Genomic DNA, 22,747 nt, shown 5'->3' with positions numbered 1-22,747 from the left:
ATAAATAATGAAGAGAACAGGCCCCAAAATCGACCCCTGGGGTACACCTTTATGTACTTAAAGAAATTCAGACTTAATCATAATGGCCTGAGTTCTGTCACTAAGATAATCATGAACAGGTGTCAGAGCTCAGGCCTATCGAGGACAACTTATTCAATAAAATAGCATGATCAACAGTATCAAAAGCTTTTGACAGGTCCACAAACAAAGCAGCACATTTCATTTTAGTGTCTAAAGCATTGACAAGATCATTAACAGCTATAGTGGTTGCTGTAATACTGCTATGCCTAAACCCTGATGGGGTTTACATTGAAAATACATTTCTCTGATAACAAAAAAGAACCAAGTTGTACATTTACCAAGGATTCAAGAATCTTAGATAGACAAGGAAGCCTTGAAATGGGGGCGATGAATATTAAGATCACTACTATCCCGCCCCTTATGGAGTGGCAGCACAAGAGCTGATTTCCATACTTTTGGAATATTTCCTGATAACAATGTTAAATAAAAAAATGTGGGTTATTGAGACACACTTAAGCAGACCAGGATCCAATTGCAAAAGTATGGAAATCAGCTCTTGTGCTGCCACTCCATAAGGGCAGAGATGGTAGTGTTCTTAATACTTATCACCCCAAAGTGGTTATAGATCCAATTGGTCGGCTCCTGGGGATTTCTTGTTGTCTATTGCTATCAAAGCATCCAGGACTTATTTTTTTTTTCTGTAAATAGCCTTAAAGAAAAGCTTTGACTGTCATTTCTCTGATCATTCAGCAAGTTTCTCCTATCAGCATCCAGCCCAATATCATTGTGAATAGGCTTAGAAGTTATTTCAAAGAGATAGCGCGCTGAAATAAAATGGTGATTAAATGCATCAATGATGGCATTTTTTTCCATAATGAGGCCAGTGTCTGAATTCATTTGTTGTGGCAGAGAGGTGGAAGTAGAAACCTTCAGGGATTTGACAGTTTTCCAGAATTTAGCCGGGTTCCCATTGCATAATAATCAGATTTAGCCTTTCTGATTTATTTTACACAATGATTCCTCAGTTGCTTAAAAGCTTGCCAGTCCGGGCCTAAGCCTGTGTTCCTGGCCTTGACCCAAGCATCATCTCTGTTATGAATGACTTCTGATAATTCCGGAGTGTACAAGGCATTCGATCTACCTTTTAACCCTTATTTTTTTGGAAGGGAGCATGATTATCCACAATAGTATTGAAGACATATGCAAAAAGGCTCAAAACGAAATCAAGTTCAGGGATAGCTGAAATACAATCAAGGTCACTAAAATAAAGATAATGGAAAAAAGCCTCTTCATTGAAGTTTTTTAAGTTCGATTTTTGTATTCTCAAATCTCTAACACAAATAACTGGGCGATGGTCACTAATGTCTTGGGTGAAGACACCAGTAGAAGCATATTTCTCTGGTGTATTCGTTAAGATAAGATCAATCAGAGTTGACTTTGAAGGATCTTTAGGGTTGGGCCGTGTAGGCTTAGTCACCAGCTGGGTTAGGTTTAGATCATTACAAATGTCTTTTAGATTGTCTGAAGCCTGCATTTCCCAGTCAGAATTTAAGTCACCCAGGATAATAACTTCTGATTTAGTAAAAGAAGACAAACTAGTTGACTCCTCGAGTGCACAAAGGTTAGCCGAGGGAGGACGGTAGACTCATATGACAGTTATGGATACGTTCTTCCCCAGACAAAGACTTAAAGAAAAAAATGGCAAATTAGATTTTTAAAGTCACATGGAGTCTCCAACTCAAACAAGCTACTACGTTCAATAGGCGGTTGCTGTCTGATGGTTGATATTAATATAAGATTGTATAGATCTGCACCATTTGGTCTATCCTTATTAGTAAAAGAGGAACGAGTAGAAATTGTAATTACTTTTCCAAGGTTAACACCATAGGGCCTGAGCCCGCAGCCAATGTCAATATGAGGAACTCTCAGAGTAACCAATGATGGAATTTTGTAAACTGATTTACATGGGCTTTGGTTGCTATAGTGCAACAGCCCCAAGTCCTCTATGTGATTTGAAAACCGAGGCGGTATTCAAGTTTATGGAATTCACATATGAACTAAAAGCACTGGGTGAGCAGACTACGATGAAGTTCGTAATCGGTATGCAGTTATGCTTTGCTTATTGGTTGTGTGTTGTGCATTGGCACAAAAACCTGTTGGTGGAAAATCGTTGCATATATTTTATATAATTATAAATATAGCATCAAAATGTTAAATCTGATTTCCCCCTGGTTGATCATTGTCTGCAGCCGGCTCTGATCGTAGTTTAATGAGACAGGCAGGGAAGGTGAGCACGTCCGCGGTGGTCGGCGAACCCTCAACTTCTGGCCCGTTAGCTCTGCGTGGCATCGACTGTGCCACAAAACCATGCTGAAGTGGTCAAGTCTATATCCACGTTTATAAACACAGGGTTACTACAGTTGTTGTTATTTGTGTTGGTAATCATTGTTTTTGAGTTAATTTTATGAGATAGGAGGGTGTGCACATTTTTTATAGTACAAGGGGAGGGTCATGTGAAAATATAGATTACGTTGGGGAGGGGGGTGCATTTAACCCACTCGAACCCACCTCTCTCTGTTCCTCTGTTGCAGACATTGATGAGTGTGAGACAGACTCCCACCAGTGTAACCCCACCCAGGTGTGTATCAACACAGCCGGAGGATACACCTGCTCCTGTACCGAGGGCTACTGGCTGGTCGGGGGACAGTGTCAGGGTAAGAACCTGAGTGTGTGTGTGTGCGGGAAAGTTGTGCAACGAACGGTAAGTTCTGGGGGCTTCCACCCATTACAGACAATGAAATCATATTATTTCAGGGGTAGGCCAGATACTATGCTATATCGTCACTACAACCATTACTATTCACCTCATTTTCAACAGAAATATGAGTGGGTCTGTTTAGGTTTTTTTGTGGGGGACTTCCGGTTAAGCACTTCTGGCCAATAGTTTGCAGCTAGCTAACTAACTCAGTATCGCTTCTCACAACTTTCCAAACATGGATTCACGCAAAACTGGTATTTTATGTTCGGTAAGGGGATGCCACAATAACTGGCAGAAACGGAAGCTGTTCATCGAGCAGGAGTGTTTCGACCACCAAACTTTTTCGAGGAACGAGTACAGTTGTGAGGCGCCTTTCGATTTGTAGCCAGCTGCTAAGGACGAGGAGTCTCTTCGGGCTTTGGCTCAAAGCATTGAACTTGAAGTAACCACCGAACCGACCCTATGTGTGTTCCTATCACTTCATGGACAAGAGGCCGACTGAAGAGCATCCCTTTCCCTGAGAAGTGGCTGGGCTATGACGCTCCAGTACAGCACATCAGGACATCAACACATACAGGTAGCTGTTAGCTAGCTGCTACTCGCTAGCTATCGTCACAGATGGGTGTCCTGAATCAGGCAGAAGTTAGCTAGCTTAGCTAATTATGTTACCAGTTGGTAGCCACTCCTAAGTCCTAACATACTGTAGGTAGCTAACTGTTGCCTAGCTTACTCACTTAGCTGGCTAGCTTGAGGGCAGCCCATCTGATACAGTGTTGCTAGCTAACTAGCCTTGCAAAAAAATTAATAACGTAAAAGTGGTGCGTGCATATGTGTTCACCCCCTTTTCAATGAAGCCCCTAAATAATATCTGGTGCAACCAATTACCTTCAGAAGTCACATAATTAGTTAAATGAAGTCCACCTGTGTGCAATCTAAGTGTCACATGATCTGTCACATGATCTCAGTATATATACACCTGTTCTGAAAGGCCCCAGAGCCTGCAACACCACTAAGCAAGGGGCACCACCAAGCAAGCGGCACCATGAAGACCAAGGAGCTCTCCAAACAGGTCAGGGACAAAGTTGTGGAGAAGTACAGATCAGGGTTGGGTTATAAAAAAATATCAGAAACTTTGAACATCCCACGGAGCACCATTAAATTAAAGAATATGGCACCACAACAAACCTGCCAAGAGAGGGCCGCCCAACAAAACTCACGGACCAGGCAAAGAAGGCATTAATCAGAGAGGCAACAAAGAGACCAAAGATAACCCTGAAGGAGCTGCAAAGCTCCACAGCGGAGATTGGAGTATCTGTTGATCATAGGATCACTAAAGCTGGGCTTTACGGAAGAGTGGCCAGAAAAAAGACATTGCTTAATGGAAAAAATAAGCAAACACGTTTGGTGTTCGCCAAAAGCGATGTGGGAGACTCCCCAAACATATGGAAGAAGGTACTCTGGTCAGATGAGACTACATTTGAGCTTTTTGGCCATCAAGGAAAACGCTATGTCTGGCGCAAACCCAACACCTCTCATCACCCCGAGAACACCATCCACACAGTGAAGCATGGTGGTGGCAGCATCATGCTGTTGGGATGTTTTTCATTGGCAGGGACTGGGAAACTGGTCAGAATTGAAGGAATGATGGATGGTGCTAAATACAGGGAAAGTCTCGAGGGAAACCTGTTTCAGTCTTCCAGAGATTTGAGACTGGGACAGAGGTTCACCTTCCAGCAGGACAATGACCCTAAGCATACTGCTAAAGCAACACTTGAGTGGTTTAAGGGGAAACATTTAAATCTCTTGGAATGGCCTAGTCAAAGCCCAGACCTCAATCCAATTGAGAATCTGTGGTATGACTTAAAGATTGCTGTACACCAGCGGAACCGATCCAACTTGAAGGAGCTGGAGCAGTTTTGCCTTGAAGAATGGGCAAAAATCCCAGTGGCTAGATCTACCAAGCTTATAGAGACATACCCCAAGAGACTTGCAGCTGTAATTGCTGCAAAAGGTGGCTCTACAAAGTATTGATTTTGGGGGGGGTGAATAGTTATGCACGCTCAAGTTTTCTGTTTTTTTTTTGTCTTATTTCTTGTTTGTTTCACAATAAAAAATATTTTGCATCTTCAAAGTGGTAGGCATGTTGTGTAAATCAAATGATACAAACCCCCCCAAAAATCCATTTTAATTCCAGGTTGTAAGGCAACAAAATAGGAAAAATGCCAAGGGGGGTGAATACTTTTACAAGCCACTATACATGTCAAGAGAACCAGTCAACAAGCCCACCTACCACAAATAAACCCAATGTGGTGGTGCAGAGCCATTGATCCACACCATCCTGAAGAATGACTCTAGCTCAGTGTTATATACTGGCCTTCGTCTTAGTGTTTTCTTTGACCATGTAGTGTTTCTGCAGAAATTCTACACGGCTAACTTCAAAAATGCATATCACTGATCAAATACTGATAACCTTGATGAAGCTGAAGCTGAATCTACTCCAGGGTGATCGTGCTGAACGCTTCGCTGTGTCCCAGGGAGTAGCGAGCAGAATCCTTTTGCCTACTGGATTGACACACAATGGAGGAGCACATGAGGATCTACATTCCATGGCTGCCGAGGGAGACGTTCCAGAACACAATGCCTCAGTGCTTCAAAGAGAAGTTCCCCCAACACCACTCGCATCATTGACTGCTCTGAAACCACTCTTCAGAAAGCCCACAATATCTATTCCAAAGGGAGGTCATACAGCCACTATTATTCCAGAAATACTCTCAAGTATTTGGTTTCCATTGCTCCATATGGACTTGTTATGTTTCATGCATATGGAGGCAGATGCAGTGACGAGTTCATCACCCAAAACTCTGGCTTCCTGGAATACCTTAGGCCTGGCGATGAAGTTATGGCAGACAGGGGCTTCACCCTCGGAGATCTGCTGTATGAGAGGAAGGTAATCCTTGCCATACCAGCCTTCACTCAGAAAGGAGACCAGCTGTCTGACGAGGATGTCACAAGCACGAGAAGGATAGCTAATATACGTATACATGTTGAGAGAGTTATCAGACAACTCAAGGTGTTCAAAATCCTCTCCCAGACTGTTCCCATCAACCTGACGCACAAAATGGACAAAGTCCTTAGCATCTGTGCAGCACTTGTTAACATGCAGGGTGAGATCATCCATGAGGATGCCAAGTGAGCTGTGAGAATGTTCATACAAATGAAATGTAACTTTATACACTATAATTTCATCCACATGAGATACTGTGTGTGTATATATAGTTTCCTATTTAATCAGAATCATTTTAATGTTCCTACATTAGAAATGTACTGTAACTTCGCCTGTTCCTGATAATTACAGGCATCCAATAGGTGATGCTATCATGCCTCCTTCAATCTATTTCAAATACATTTTCTTCAACACCAAACTGTCTCTAACAGACCAAGAGGGAAGCCAACTGTTTATGAAGTGTCGCACGGTTTTCTTAATTAGTGCCCTTGAAAACCAAACCCAGAATCAAACTGAAAACACATTTGAAACCCTTAGACACGCCTCCTCTTCCTTCATTTCAAAATGTTAAGTGTCGAAGAAAATGTCAACAAACTTGAATTTCAGTGTTTTTATTAACACAATAATTTGCCAAGTGCGAGATGAATTACGGCATGCTCAGATAAGTTCATGAAGTGCAATACGAAAAGAAAGAGCGATACAAGGTACAATAAAAATATTCATAAATCATAAGGAGTTATCCGTAGGCATTAGATAAACATGTATGAAAATAGCTGTACAAGACTAGATATAAAAAAATAAAAAAACACCAAGAATTATGCAAATATAATCAGGTAAATTTGCATATGAAGAGAACTGTGCAAGACAACAACAAAAAAAAAACACCAATCAAGAGTTATGCTTAGATAATAAGGTAGCGCTGACAGAGAGCTTTACAAGGCACAAAACATAGGAACTATTTAAAAACACAGAAGTATTAGGCCCCTAGATACCACAGAGATGAACATATTTGGAGCACAGAGTTAGTCTGCCTCACTAGAACTCATCTACTATCCTTGGCAGCATATGTGTGAAATAGAATGCCTTCAGTTTAGGGATGACATCAGCACAGAACTTCACATCAAAAGGCACATCAGTAACAGCCTGCTTGGGATGGAGCCCAGACAAGCAGTTTGCATCTCTCCAGTCCTGTGCAGAACATGCCCATTTGCACCTGCAGGTAGTACCCACGGTCTCCATTAGGTGGCAGCTGACGAACCCCGTCCACCAGCTTCACGTCGGTGAGTTTTGCGTAGAGAACAGTTCGGTCAGAGACTCACACTTCTTACTCAGAACAGGACATTTGATTTCTAGAAGTTCTTGAGAGTTTAACACTCCACCTGGGCTTGCAGAAAGCCACGGCTCCTTGACACTCACTACTGTGCCTCTACTCTCCAGACTAAACCCACAGTTCTCCATCCATGTGAAGGCTCCTTGACACTCACTACTGTGCCTCTACTCTCCATACTAAACCCACAGCTCTCCATCCATGTGTAGGCCACCTGCTCCTTCTCCTTGTCATGTGTGGTTGCTGAGTTCCCCCTGGAACCTGGGGAAGAGATGCTCCCGCACAAAGTTGTCGGGATTTGTTGAGGTGCGCACAGGAACCTTCTTTGCTGAGCTAGCAGTGAGCCGAAGTTTCGGCGCGTCACACCACTCTGTGCTTTAGCGACCTCCTCCAAGCTGTCACATTTCCACTCCTCCAGCTTAACATAAACGTCATAAAAATGACAAGCATTTCTGACACTGCATGTTGATGCTGTGTTCACCGTGAGGCTGCTGTAGCTGCTGTTTGGTTTAGCTTTGATGCACTTGTGCAGACGGCTCCCCACTGCAACATTGGCCACTTCCAAACTCTTCTTAAGTGCGTCGTGGGAGTGGTACGCAGGAGTTGGAGGTAGAGATGGAGAAGCGGCTGGGGTGCTGTCAGAGAACTTCGGCACTTGGTTTGTGAATTTTGAAACGGATCTCGCCTCGTCCTTTTTGGAGCTAAATTCCGCTGCGTCCCCGAGTTCCACTGGCCTTGCTCATCTGTACAGGACACCCCTGTCAATCCTCCATACACAGCATTCTGCACCTTCAACGAAACACTACTGTTAGAATAGTCAATTACAGTACAGAACACTAGTTTACCTGGTGTTCACAGCTGACTGGTTTACACAACTAGTAGGTTTAGGTTATGTTGGTAATTTTCCTATTTGATTGTAAAACTCACCTTGATTCTGTACCTACCTCATTGCCATTCGAGATTAGACTGATATACTTCCACAATGAGCCATTGAAACCAAGAACCGTGTGTGCATGTTGTAATAGTTAACGTTATCAGTTCTGGTCAGTGATATGGTATCATCACAATTAGCTAGCTAGCTAAGCAACTAGCTAACGTCAAACGTATCAGTCATAGAAAGGGTTACGATAAACAAAAAAGCCAGCGAGCTAGCTAACTTCCATAGTATTGCAGCTGCATGACTGCAAGACTTCCCCTGCCCTGCAACACAAGAACTCCCTGCAGTCTCCATCGTGCCGACAGATGTGCTTTTGTAGCTCCTCATCTCTGACCCACAGAGAGACAAGACAAAATAATTGAAGATGTCTTCGTAGTTGATATGTGGCCCTTTTTTTTTCCATATCGTCCTCCCACTATAATAATAATAATAATATGCCATTTAGCAGACACTTTTATCCAAAGCGACTTACAGTCATGTGTGCATACATTTTTAACGTATGGGTGGTCCCGGGGATCAAACCCACTACCCTGGCGTTACAAGCGCCGTGCTCTACCAATTGAGCTACAGAGGACCACTCTTGAATAATCCACGGATGTGGCACAGACTTGCCATTCTACTTTGAAAGGTTTTTCTTGGTATGATCCCACGACATTTTGAGCTAGCTAGCTAATGTTCCCAAAACGGCAAGAACGCCACAACGGAAGTCCTCCACAAAACAGAACGTTCAGACATTTGTTTTGTTTTCTGGGTTCTTAAATAAGGTGAATATGTCTAATAGTTGTTTTTTTGCTGTGTCAAACTTTGCTTCCCCCTGATTGTTCCACGTCTCTTTGTGTTTCCAGACATTGATTGTTTAACTTCCACCTCTCTGTGTCCAGATATTGATGAGTGCCGCTATGGGTACTGCCAGCAGCTGTGCGCCAACGTGCCAGGCTCCTACTCCTGCTCCTGTAACCCTGGCTTCCTCCTCAACCCTGACAGCAGGACCTGCCAAGGTGGGCACACACACACACGTACACACTGGCATCCATGCATGCACCCATATACTCACACATACACATACACACATATACTGTGAAGGGAGTAGTACACAGCGTTGTACGAGATCTTCAGTTTCTTGGCAAGAATAGACTGACGAGTTTCAGAAGAAGGTTATTTGTTTCTGGCAATTTTGAGCCTGTAATCGAACCCACAATTGCTGAGGCTCCAGATACTCAACTAGTCTCAAGAAGGCCAGTTTTATTGCTTCTTTAATCAGCACAACAGTTTTCAGCTGTGCTAACATAATTGCAAAAGGGTTTTCTAATGATAAATTAGCCTTTTAAAATTATAAACTTGGATTAGCAACCACAACGTGCCATTGGAACACAGGACTGATGGTTGCTGATAACGGGCCTCTGTACGCCTATGTAGATATTCCATTAAAAATAAGCCGTTTCCAGCTACAATAGCCATTTACAACATTAACAATGTCTACACTGTATTTCGGATCAATTTGCTGTTATTTTAATGGACAAAAAAATTGCTTTTCTATCGAAAACAAGGACATTTATAAGTGACCCCAAACTTTTGAACAGTAGTGTATTTAATTGTAATTTTTGGTCAACGATCTACACAAAATACTCTAATGTCAAAGTGGAGGAAACATTTTAACATTTGTAAAAATGAAAAAGAAAACACTAATATATCATGATTAGATGAGTATTCAACCCCCTGAGTCAATATATGCTAGAATCACCTTTAGCAGCGATAACAGCTGTGAGTCTTTCTGGGTAAGTCTCTAAGAGCTTTCCACACCTGGATTGTGTAACATTTGCCCGTTATTATTTTCATAATTCTTCAAGCTCTGTCAAATTGGTTATTGATCATTGCTAGATAACCATTTTCAGGTCTTGCCATAGATTTTCAAGCAGATTTAAGTCAAAACTGTAACTCGGCCACTCAGGAACATTCACTGTCTTCTTGGTAAGCAACTCCAGTGTAGATTTGGCCTTGTGTTTTAGGTTATTGTCCTGCTGAAAGGTGAGTTAATCTCCCAATGTCTGGTGGAAAGCAGACTGAAGCAGGTTTACCTCTAGGATTTTGCCTGTGCTTAGCTCCATTCCGTTTCTTTTTTATCCAGAAAAACTCCCCAGTCCTTAACGATTACAATCATAACATGATGCAGCCACCACTAAGCTTGAAAATATGGAGAGTGGTACTCAGTAATGTGTTGTATTGGATTTGCCCCAAACATAACACTTTGTTTTCAGGACAAAAAGTTAATTGCTTTGAAACATTTTTTTGCAGTATTACTTCAGTGCCTTGTTGAAAACAGGATGCATGTTTTGGAATATTTGTATTCTGTACTTTTCACTCTGTCATTTAGGTTTGTTGATCCATCCTCAGTTTTCTCCTATCACAGCCTTTAAACTCTGTAACTATTTTAAAGTCACCATTGGCCTCATGGTGAAATCTATCAGCAGTTTCCTTCCTCTCCGGCAACTGAGTTAGGAAGGACACCTGTATCTTTGTTGTGACTGGGTGTATTGATACAGCATCCAAAATGTAATTAATTGATTAACTTCAACATGCTCAAAGGGATATTCAATGTCTGCTTTTTAAATGTTTACCCATCTACCAATAGGTGCCCTTCTTTGCGAGGCATTGGAAAACCTCCCTGGTCTTTGTGGTTGAATTTGTGTTTGAAATTCACTGCTCGACTGAGGGACCTTACAGATAATTGTATGTGTGGGGTACAGAGATTAAGTAGTCATTCAAAAATCATGTTAAACACTATTATTGCACACAGAGTAAGTCCATGCAACTTATTATGAGACTTGTTGAGCACATTTTTACTCCTGAACTTATTTAGGCTTGACATAACAAAGGAGTTGAATACTTCTTGACTCAAGACATTCCAGCTTTTCATTTTTTATTAATTATTTTTTTTTTTTAATGACATTATGGGGTATTGTGTGTAGGCCAGTGACAATACATCTCCATTTAATCAATTTAAAATGTAGGCTGTAACACAACAAAATGGGGAAAAAGTCAAGGGGTGTGAATACTTTCTGTTACTCTAACCTCCTGCTTCAACACCTGTAATCAAATCAAATCAAAAATCAAATCAAATTGTATTGGTCACATGCGCCGAATACAACAGGTGCAGACATTACAGTGAAATGCTTACTTACAGCCCTTAACCAACAGTGTATTTATTTTTTACAAAAAAAGTAAAAATAAAACAACAACAAAAAAAGTGTTGAGAGAAAAAAGAGCAGAAGTAAAATAAAGTGACAGTAGGGAGGCTATATATACAGGGGGGTACCGTTGCAGAGTCGATGTGCGGGGGCACATTGTGGTAATGTTGTAGTGAAGGTGTTACTCAAACCTCCTGCTTTCTCCTCTCTAGATGTGGATGAGTGCGAGGATAACCCCTGTACCCACGGCTGTTTCAACACCTACGGCTCCTACATGTGTAACTGTGAAGAGGGATTTGAGCTGGCTTCTGATGGGACCACGTGCAATGGTGATGACGCGAGATCAAATATGTTCCGTGTTACAGTAACCAAAGAGAAGGCTGTCCGTCCCAAATAGCACCCTATTCCCTATATAGTGCACTATGTTTGACCAGAGCGCAATGGTGCACTATATAGGGAATTTGGTGCCATTTGGAACGCACAAAATTGTTGAAGTGCGACAGATAAAGGAGGTCTATCCTAGTGATCCATAACGATCCAAATCATTATTTTACATCTAGCTATGGTTCAGTCATTATTTGTGCACCTCCTTTACACTTTGAACTGTAATTCTTGGGCAATACTGTAATGACAGTGATGACTATTATGTGATGTACTGTGGTGTTATGTGATAACTACTAATGCTGAGTATCACCTGTAGATTTGGACGAGTGTGGTTTCTCTGAGTTTCTGTGCCAGCACAACTGCGTAAACACACCTGGCTCCTTCCAGTGTCACTGCCCAGGGGGATACTACATTTATGAGGATGGGAGGAGCTGTGAAGGTAATAATCTGTCGGCATGACAGGAGACTGACTTACTGGGTGAATCTCAAGATACTTTTCCTTGCTTCCTCTCTCCTCGCTTCTTACTCAAAATGTCAGAGGAAACTGAGGATCTTCTCTCCAATTCTGTCCTCGTTTACCTCTGGCATTTTTAAGAAGGACGTGAGGAGAATACTTTTTAGATTCACCCTGGGACTAACTTTACCATAACCTTTCTAGATAGGACTAGATAGATGTAAACCTACAGGAGGGTATCTCTCCAGGAACAGGGTTGGAGAGCCCTGGACTAGATAGATGTAAACCTACAGGAGGGTATCTCTCCAGGAACAGGGTTGGAGAGCCCTGGACTAGATAGATGTAAACCTACAGGAGGGTATCTCTCCAGGAACAGGGTTGGAGAGCCCTGGACTAGATAGATGTAAACCTACAGGAGGGTATCTCTCCAGGAACAGGGTTGAAGAGCCCTGGACTAGATAGATGTAAACCTACAGGAGGGTATCTCTCCAGGAACAGGGTTGGAGAGCCCTTTTATTATAGTATACCAAAGCTAATTGCTTGTTTGTTTGTGTAATAATAATATTTGTAAATTGTTATAATGGATGATGTTGCCGATGTTGTTGTCTAACTGACGTGAATTGTTGTGTGTTTGATTTTGAAGATATCAATGAATGTGAGACTGGTAACAACACGTGTAGAACAGCACAAGTATGTTTCAATTTCCAGGGAGGCTATACATGCTTGGATCCGCTAAAATGTGATCCACCGTACGTTGAACTCAGTGACAAGTGAGTGCACTCAATACTATTTCTCTCTAAGGACTGTGTTTCATATATGTCTAGTCAATACCTCTCATCTCTCATTATAATGATTATAACTTAAAAAATTGTATTACCACCTTTATGAAATCAGAAGTTTTTTAAGTGATACACTACTTGACCAAAAGTATGTGGACACCTGCTCGTCAAACATCTCATTCCAAAATCATGGGCATTAATATGGAGTTGGTCCCCCCTTTGCTGCTATAACAGCCTCCACTCTTCTGGGAAGGCATGACTGTACGTCGCTTTGGATAAAAGCGTCTGCTAAATGGCATATTATAATTTATTGTAAGGCTTTCCACTAGATGTTGGAACATGCTGTGGGGACTTGCTTCCATTCAGCCACAAGAGCATTAGTGAGGTCGGGCACTGATGTTGGGCGATTACGCCTGGCTCGCGGTCTGCGATCCAATTCATCCCAAAGGTGTTCGATGGGGTTGAGGTCAGGGCTCTGTGCAGGCCAATCAAGTTCTTCCACACCGATCTCAACAAACCATTTCTGTATGGACCTCGCTTTGTGCACGGGGGCATTCTCATGCTGAAACAGGAAAGGGCCTTCCCCAAACTGTTACCACAAATTTGGAAGCACAGAATCATCTAGAATGTCATTGTATGCTGTAGCATTAATGTTTCCCTTCACTGGAACTAAGAGGCCTAGCCCGAACCATGAAAAACAGCCCCAGACCATTGTTCCTCCTCCACCAAACTTTACAGTTGGCACTATGCATTCGGGCAGGTAGCGTTCTCCTGGCATCCGCCAAACCCAGATTTGTAAGTCGGACTGCCAGATGGTGAAGCGTGATTCATCACTCAGGAGAGCGCGTTTCCACTGCTCCAGAGTCCAATGGCAGCAAGCTTTACACCACTCCAGCCAACGCTTGGCATTGCCCATGGTGATCTTTTGGCTTGTGTGCGGCTGCCATGGAAACCCATTTCATGAAGCTGCCAACGAACAGTTCTTGTGCTGACATTGCTTCAAGAGGCAATTTGGAACTCGGTAGTGAGTGTTGCAACCGAGGACAGAAGATATGACTGTGTGCTCGATTTTATACACCTGTCAGCAACGGGTGTGGGCTGAAATAGCAGAATTCACTCATTTGAAGGGGTGTCCACATACTTTTGTATATATATCGTGTGTGTCTGTCAGTAACCAGGTTTCCGTCCCACCTTTTTAATGCGAGTAAAGTCCAGTGGATAAAAAATGTCACGACAGGCTTGATGGAAACAGCTAATTTGTCGGTGAACTTTTCCAAATGTCGACAAATAAAAATACACTACAAAAAGGTGGGATCTTTTTGTGTCCGCAAAATTAGTTATGTGAGAAATGGTGGTGGAAACGCCTTTTTATGTGCAAATATTGACATAATTACTATCATATCGAAGTAAAGTTGGAGTCACGTGATGACATGTTGTGTGGTCCTCCCACTACGACTCGGGAAAGCATGCAGTTCATTAGCCTACAGATTAAATACATTTTGATGAACTTCACAGGGTGGTGAAAGTACACGGTGATGAGTTTGATGCTCCTTTCCCAATACATATCGAGGGTCTTATTCTGGTGACATGATGATCGATGTTTGGCTGGCGTTTGACAAATAAAAAATAATCTAGCTCTTTTGTCCATTATAATCTCATCATGTAGGCTATACCCACACACGGGCCAAGAACATTCGCTATATACCCCTTTTTTTTGTGTAAAATGTGATGGAAACCCATTTAACTTGTAATATTTATTCGGTATATGGGAATTTTAACCACATACGTTTTTTTTTATGCACACTGCGTCATCATGCACATCCTTTTATCCGCAACAATTACATTTGATGGTGGGAAAACGCTAATAGTTTTGCAGATGTTTTTATTATTCGGATGGAAATCTGTCGCCAATTGGATGGAAACCTAGTTAGTGATCATGAGTTATACGTAATACTTCTGATGTTTAGGTGTATATACAGTATCAGTCAAAAGTTTGGACACACCGACTCAATCCAGGGTTTTTCTTTATTTTTTACTATTTTCTACATTGTAGAATAATAGTGAAGACATCAAAACTATGAAATAACACAGTGAATCATGTAGTAACCCAAAAAAAGTGTTAAACAAATCAAAATATATTTTATATTTGAGATTCTTCAAAGTAGCTGATGACAGCTTTGCACACTCTTGGCATTCTCTCAACCAGCTTCATGAGGTAGTCACCTGGAACGCATTTCAATTAACAGGTGTGCCTTCTTAAAAGTGAATTTGTGGAATTTCTTTCCTTCTTAATGTGTTTGAGCCAATCAGTTGCGTAGTGACAAGGTAGGGGTGGTATACAGAAGATAGCCTTATTTGGTAAAAGAAACGACAGTCCATCATTACTTTAAGACATGAAGGTCAGTCAATCCGGAAAATGTCTTCTTCAAGAGCAGTCGCAAAAACCTTCAAGCGCTATGATGAAACTGGCTCTCATGAAGACCGCCACAGGACAGGAAGACCCAGAGTTACCTCTGCTGCAGAGGATAAGTTCATTACAGTTACCAGCCTCAGAAATCGGCAATTAACTGCACCTCAGATTGCAGCCCAAATAAATGCTTCACAGAGTTCAAGTAACAGACACATCTCAATATCAACTGTTCAGAGGAGACGGCGTGAATCAGGCCTTCATGGTCGAATTGCTGCAAAGAAACCACTACTAAAGTACACCAATAAGAAGAAGAGACTTGCTTGGGCCAAGAAACACGAGCAATGGACATAGACCGGTGGAAATCTGTCCTTTGGTCTGATGAGTCCAAATCTGAGATTTTTGGTTCCAACCACTGTGTCTTTGTGAGTAGGTGAATGGATGATCTCCGCATGTGTGGTTCCCACCGTGAAGCATGGAGGAGGAGGTGTGATGCTGCTTTGCTGGTGACACTGTCTGTGATTTATTTAGAATTCAAGGCACACTTAACCAGCATGGCTACCACAGCATTCTGCAGCGATACGCCATCCCATCTGGTCTGCACTTAGTGGGACTATCATTTGTTTTTCAACAGGACAGGGCTATTTAACCAAGAAGAAGAGTGATGGAGTGCTGCGTCAGATGACCTGGCCTCCACAATCACCCGACCTCAACCCAATTGAGATGCTTTGGGATGAGTTGGATCGCAGAGTGAAGATAAAGCAGCCAACAAGTGCTCAGAATATGTGGGAACTCCTTCAAGACTGTTGGAAAAGCATTCCAGGTGACTACCTCATGAAGCTGGTTGAAAGAATGCCAAGAGTGTGCAAGCTGTCATCAATACAAAGGGTGGCTACTTTGAAGAATCTAAAATATAACACACAGTGGTTTGCGAATGTATTCACCCCCCTTGGCATTTTTCCTATTTTGTTGCCTTACAACCTGGAATTAAAATGGATTTTTGGGGGGTTTGTATCATTTGATTTACACAACATGCCTACCACTTTGAAGATGAAAAATATGTTTTATTGTGAAACAAACAAGAAATAAGACAAAAAAACAGAACTTGAGCGTGCATAACTATTCACCCCCCCAAAGTCAATACTTTGTAGAGCAACCTTTTGCAGCAATTACAGCTGCAGGTCTCTTGGGGTATGTCTCTATAAGCTTGGCACATCTAGCCACTGGGATTTCTGCCCATTCTTCAAAGCAAAACTGCTCCAGCTCCTTCAAGTTGGATAGGTTCCGATGGTGTACAGCAATCTATAAGTCATACCACAGATTCTCAATTGGATTGAGGTCTGGGCTTTGACTAGGCCATTCCAAGACATTTAAATGTTTCCCCTTAAACCACTCAAGTGTTGCTTTAGCAGTATGCTTAGGGTCATTGTCCTGCTGGAAGGTGAACCTCTGTCCCAGTCTCAAATCTCTGGAAGACTGAAACAGGTTTCCCTCAAGACTTTCCCTGTATTTAGCACCATCCATCATTCCTTCAATTCTGACCAGTTTTCCAGTCCCTGCCAATGAAAAACATCCCCACAGCATGATGCTGCCACCACCATGCTTTACTGTGGGGATGGTGTTCTCGGGGTGATGAGAGGTGTTGGGTTTGCGCCAGACATAGCGTTTTCCTTGATGGCCAAAAAGCTCAATTTTAGTCTCATCTGACCAGAGTACCTTCTTCCATATGTTTGGGGAGTCTCCCACATGCCTTTTGGCGAACACCAAACGTGTTTGCTTATTTATTTCTTTAAGCAGAGTGTACGGCTTAAAGTGGTCCTATGGGCAGATACTCCAATCTCCACTGTGGAGCTTTGCAGCTATTTCAGGGTTATCTTTGGTCTCTTTGTTGCCTCTCTGATTAATGCCCTTCTTGCCTGGTCCATGAGTTTTGGTGTGCGGCCCTCTCTTGGTAGGTTTGTTGTGGTGCCATATTCTTTCCATGTTTTAATAATGGATTTAATAGTGCTCTGAGGGATGTTCAAAGTTGCGGATATTTTTTTATAACCCAACCCTGATCTGTACTTCTCCACAACTTTGTCCCTGACCTGTTTGGAGAGTTCCTTGGTCTTCATGGTGCCGCTTGCTTGGTGGTGCCCCTTGCTTAGTGGTGTTGCAGACTCTGGGGCCTTTCAGAACAGGTGTATATATACTGAGATCATGTGACACTTAGATTGCACACAGTTGGACTTTATTTAACTAATTATGTGACTTCTGAAGGTAATGGGTTGCACCAGATCTTATTTAGGGGCTTCATAGCAAAGGGGGTGAATACATATGCATGCACCACTTTTCCGTTATTTATTTTTTAGAATTTTTTGAAACTAGTCAGTTTTTTTCATTTCACTTCACCAATTTGGACTATTTTGTGTATGTCCATTACATGAAATCCAAATAAAAATCAATTTAAATTACAGGTTGTAATGCAACAAAATAGGAAAAACGCCAAGGGGGATGAATAATTTTGCAAGGCACTGTATATTTTGATTTGTTTAACACTTTTTTGGTTACTACATGATTCCATATGTGTAATTTCATAATTTTGATGCCTTCACTATTATTCTACAATGTAGAAAATAGTAAAAATAAAGAAAAAACTTTGAATGAGTAGGTGTGTCCAAACTTTTGACTGGTACTGTATATAAAACACAGGCAAATCTAATAAATTAATATTTTAATGTTTTCATTTTAGGTGATCTTAAAAGTACCTACTATACTGTCATATATTAACCTTAAAATAACCAAGCTTCAAATATTTTTTTTCTCACCAGTCAGTGTATGTGTAGTGCTGAGAACCCAGCCTGTAGAGACAGGCCCTTCACCATCTTGTACCGCCACATGGACCTGTCCTCAGGCCGCGGTGTCCCAGCAGACATCTTCCAGATGCAGGCCACCACGCGATACCCCGGAGCTTTCTATATCTTCCAGATCAAAGGACCGGGCAACGAGGGACGAGAGTTCTACATGAGGGTGAGAGAGGGAGGGAGGGAGGGAGGAGAGTTCTACATGAGGGTGAGGGAGGGAGGAGAGTTCTACATGAGGGAGGGAGGGAGGGAGGGAGGAGAGTTCTACATTAGGGTGAGGGAGGGAGGGAGGAGAGTTCTACATTAGGGTGAGGGAGGGAGGAGAGTTATACATGAGGGTGAGGGAGGGAGGGAGGAGAGTTCTACATGAGGAAGGGAGGGAGGAGAGTTCTACATGAGGGTGAGGGAGAGAGGGAGGAGAGTTCTACATGAGGGTGAGGGAGGGAGGGAGGAGAGTTCTACATGAGGGAGGGAGGGAGGGAGGGAGGGAGGATAGTTCTACATTAGGGAGGGAGGGAGGGAGGGAGGAGAGTTCTACATTAGGGTGAGGGAGGGAGGGAGGAGAGTTCTACATGAGGGAGGGAGGGAGGGAGGAGAGTTCTACATTAGGGTGAGGGAGGGAGGGAGGAGAGTTCTACATGAGGGTGAGGGAGGGAGGGAGGGAGGAGAGTTCTACATGAGTGTGAGGGAGGGAGGAGAGTTCTACATGAGGGTGAGAGAGGGAGGGAGGAGAGTTCTACATGAGGGAGGGAGGGAGGGAGGGAGGAGAGTTCTACATGAGGGTGAGGGAGGGAGGGAGGAGAGTTCTACATGAGGGAGGGAGGGAGGGAGGGAGGGAGGAGAGTTCTACATTAGGGTGAGGGAGGGAGGGAGGAGAGTTCTACATGAGGGTGAGGGAGGGAGGGAGGAGAGTTCTACATGAGGGTGAGGGAGGGAGGGAGGAGAGTTCTACATGAGGGAGGGAGGGAGGAGAGTTCTACATTAGGGTGAGGGAGGGAGGGAGGGAGGAGAGTTCTACATGAGGGTGAGAGAGGGAGGGAGGAGAGTTCTACATGAGGGTGAGGGAGGGAGGGAGGAGAGATCTACATGAGGGAGGGAGGGAGGGAGGGAGGAGAGTTCTACATGAGGGTGAGGGAGGGAGGGAGGAGAGTTCTACATGAGGGTGAGGGAGGGAGGGAGGGAGGGAGGGAGGGAGGAGAGTTCTACATGAGAGAGGGAGGGAGGAGAGTTCTACATGAGGGAGGGAGGGAGGAGAGTTCTACATGAGGGTGAGGGAGGGAGGGAGGAGAGTTCTACATTAGGGTGAGGGAGGGAGGGAGGAGAGTTCTACATGAGGGTGAGGGAGGGAGGGAGGAGAGTTCTACATGAGGGTGAGGGAGGGAGGGAGGGAGGGAGGGAGGAGAGTTCTACATTAGGGTGAGGGAGGGAGGGAGGAGAGTTCTACATGAGGGAGGGAGGGAGGGAGGGAGGGAGGAGAGTTCTACATGAGGGTGAGGGAGGGAGGGATGGAGGGAGGGAGGAGAGTTCTACATGAGGGTGAGAGAGGGAGGGAGGAGAGTTCTACATGAGGGTGAGGGAGAGAGGGAGGGAGGGAGGGAGGAGAGTTCTACATTAGGGTGAGGGAGGGAGGGAGGAGAGTTCTACATGAGGGAGGGAGGGAGGAGAGTTCTACATTAGGGTGAGGGAGGGAGGGAGGAGAGTTCTACATGAGGGTGAGGGAGGGAGGGAGGGAGGGAGGGAGGAGAGTTCTACATGAGGGTGAGGGAGGGAGGGAGGAGAGTTCTACATGAGGGTGAGAGAGGGAGGGAGGAGAGTTCTACATGAGGGAGGGAGGGAGGGAGGAGAGTTCTACATGAGGGTGAGGGAGGGAGGGAGGAGAGTTCTACATGAGGGAGGGAGGGAGGGAGGGAGGGAGGAGAGTTCTACATTAGGGTGAGGGAGGGAGGGAGGAGAGTTCTACATGAGGGTGAGGGAGGGAGGGAGGAGAGTTCTACATGAGGGTGAGGGAGGGAGGGAGGAGAGTTCTACATGAGGGAGGGAGGGAGGGAGGAGAGTTCTACATGAGGGTGAGAGAGGGAGGGAGGAGAGTTCTACATGAGGGTGAGGGAGGGAGGGAGGAGAGTTCTACATGAGGGAGGGAGGGAGGGAGGGAGGAGAGTTCTACATTAGGGTGAGGGAGGGAGGGAGGAGAGTTCTACATGAGGGTGAGGGAGGGAGCGAGGGAGGGAGGGAGGGAGGGAGGGAGGGAGGAGAGTTCTACATGAGAGAGGGAGGGAGGAGAGTTCTACATGAGGGAGGGAGGGAGGAGAGTTCTACATGAGGGTGAGGGAGGGAGGGAGGAGAGTTCTACATTAGGGTGAGGGAGGGAGGGAGGAGAGTTCTACATGAGGGTGAGGGAGGGAGGGAGGAGAGTTCTACATGAGGGTGAGGGAGGGAGGGAGGAGAGTTCTACATGAGGGAGGGAGGGAGGGAGGGAGGGAGGAGAGTTCTACATGAGGGTGAGGGAGGGAGGGATGGAGGGAGGGAGGGAGGAGAGTTCTACATGAGGGAGGGAGGGAGGGAGGGAGGGAGGGAGGAGAGTTCTACATGAGGGTGAGGGAGGGAGGGAGGAGAGTTCTACATGAGGGTGAGGGAGGGAGGGAGGAGAGTTCTATATGAGGGTGAGAGAGGGAGGGAGGAGAGTTATACATGAGGGAGGGAGGGAGGGAGGAGAGTTCTACATGAGGGTGAGGGAGGGAGGGAGGAGAGTTCTACATGAGGGTGAGGGAGGGAGGGAGGAGAGTTCTACATGAGGGTGAGGGAGGGAGGGAGGGAGGGACGAGAGTTTTACATGAGGGAGGGAGGGAGGGAGGAGAGTTCTACATTAGGGTGAGGGAGGGAGGGAGAGAGATGAAGGTGAGGGAGGGAGAGAGAGTGAGATCTACACGAGGGTGAGTAAGAGAGAGAGAGCGAGGGAGGGAAGGAAGGAGTTCTACATGATGGTGGTAGTAGAGTAGTGGCCTGAGGACACACACTTAAAGTGTTGTGAAATCTGTTGTGAAATGTGATGTAATGTTTTTGCATAACTGCCTTAATTTTGCTGGACCCCAGGAAGAGTAGCTGCTGCCTTGGCAGGAACTAATGGGGATCCATAATAAACCCCAGGAAGAGTAGCTGCTGCCTTGGCAGGAACTAATGGGGATCCAAAATAAACCCCAGGAAGAGTAGCTGCTGCCTTGGCAGGAACTAATGGGGATCCATAATAAACCCCAGGAAGAGTAGCTGCTGCCTTGGCAGGAACTAATGGGGATCCAAAATAAACCCCAGGAAGAGTAGCTGCTGCCTTGGCAGGAACTAATGGGGATCCATAATAAACACCAGGAAGAGTAGCTGCTGCCTTGGCAGGAACTAATGGGGATCCATAATAAACCCCAGGGAGAGTAGCTGCTGCCTTGGCAGGAACTAATGGGGATCCATAATAAACCCCAGGAAGAGTAGCTGCTGCCTTGGCAGGAACTAATGGGGATCCATAATAAACCCCAGGAAGAGTAGCTGCTGCCTTGGCAGGAACTAATGGGGATCCAAAATAAACCCCAGGAAGAGTAGCTGCTGCCTTGGCAGGAACTAATGGGGATCCATAATAAACCCCAGGAAGAGTAGCTGCTGCCTTGGCAGGAACTAATGGGGATCCAAAATAAACCCCAGGAAGAGTAGCTGCTGCCTTGGCAGGAACTAATGGGGATCCATAATAAACCCCAGGAAGAGTACCTGCTGCCTTGGCAGGAACTAATGGGGATCCATAATAAACCCCAGGAAGAGTAGCTGCTGCCTTGGCAGGAACTAATGGGGATCCATAATAAACACCAGGAAGAGTAGCTGCTGCCTTGGCAGGAACTAATGGGGATCCAAAATAAACCCCAGGAAGAGTAGCTGCTGCCTTGGCAGGAACTAATGGGGATCCATAATAAACCCCAGGAAGAGTAGCTGCTGCCTTGGCAGGAACTAATGGGGATCCAAAATAAACCCCAGGAAGAGTAGCTGCTGCCTTGGCAGGAACTAATGGGGATCCAAAATAAACCCCAGGAAGAGTAGCTGCTGCCTTGGCAGGAACTAATGGGGATCCATAATAAACCCCAGGAAGAGTACCTGCTGCCTTGGCAGGAACTAATGGGGATCCATAATAAACCCCAGGAAGAGTAGCTGCTGCCTTGGCAGGAACTAATGGGGATCCAAAATAAATACTAATACAAATCAGGCCTGAGGACAACAATAAACAGATAATGATGTAACTCTGTTTGCAGTGTGTAGTTCGCGATAGAATGGCGCCACCTGTTGGATAAGTCGGAGAATGATTAAGATGCTCTCAGGAGTTTCATCATTCGTTATCAGCCTTTTTAAACTAATACCAGCAGGATACTTACAGACTATTTTGGGGGGGATATACAGAACAGAACACAAAGTAATCTGCAACACTGTTGGACATAACTGTTACCTTGTCACAACACAACTGATTGGCTCAAATGCATTAAGAAGGAAAGAAATTCCACAAATTAACTTTTACACAAGGCACACCTGTTAATTGAAATGCATTCCAGGTGACTACCTCATGAAGCTGGTTGAGAGAATGCCAAGAGTGTGCAACCCTGTCATCAAGGCAAAGGGTGGCTAT

General features: G+C 44.4%; 1 protein-coding gene across 1 annotated transcript in view; it reads left to right on the top strand.

The window, feature by feature from the left end:
• Positions 1–1,935: 1,935 nt before the first annotated feature.
• LOC311120019 (fibulin-5-like) overlaps positions 1,936–22,747 on the top strand; it is a gene marked incomplete at its 5' end in the record, with an annotated part of 32,088 nt that continues 11,276 nt past the window's right edge. Inside the window, 7 exons of the mRNA XM_084194654.1 lie at positions 1,936–1,951; positions 2,613–2,735; positions 8,929–9,045; positions 11,445–11,561; positions 11,933–12,055; positions 12,714–12,840; positions 18,067–18,265. Coding sequence (XP_084050780.1) covers positions 1,936–1,951; positions 2,613–2,735; positions 8,929–9,045; positions 11,445–11,561; positions 11,933–12,055; positions 12,714–12,840; positions 18,067–18,265 — 822 coding nt within the window. The remainder of the gene's footprint in view (positions 1,952–2,612; positions 2,736–8,928; positions 9,046–11,444; positions 11,562–11,932; positions 12,056–12,713; positions 12,841–18,066; positions 18,266–22,747) is intronic.

This window comes from Coregonus lavaretus (assembly GCF_964263955.1).
Source record: "Coregonus lavaretus genome assembly, contig: HAP1_SCAFFOLD_2952, whole genome shotgun sequence".
Lineage (NCBI taxonomy): Eukaryota > Metazoa > Chordata > Actinopteri > Salmoniformes > Salmonidae > Coregonus > Coregonus lavaretus.
Note: the sequence above shows the minus strand (reverse complement) of the source record. Positions and strands in the feature narration are given on the sequence as shown.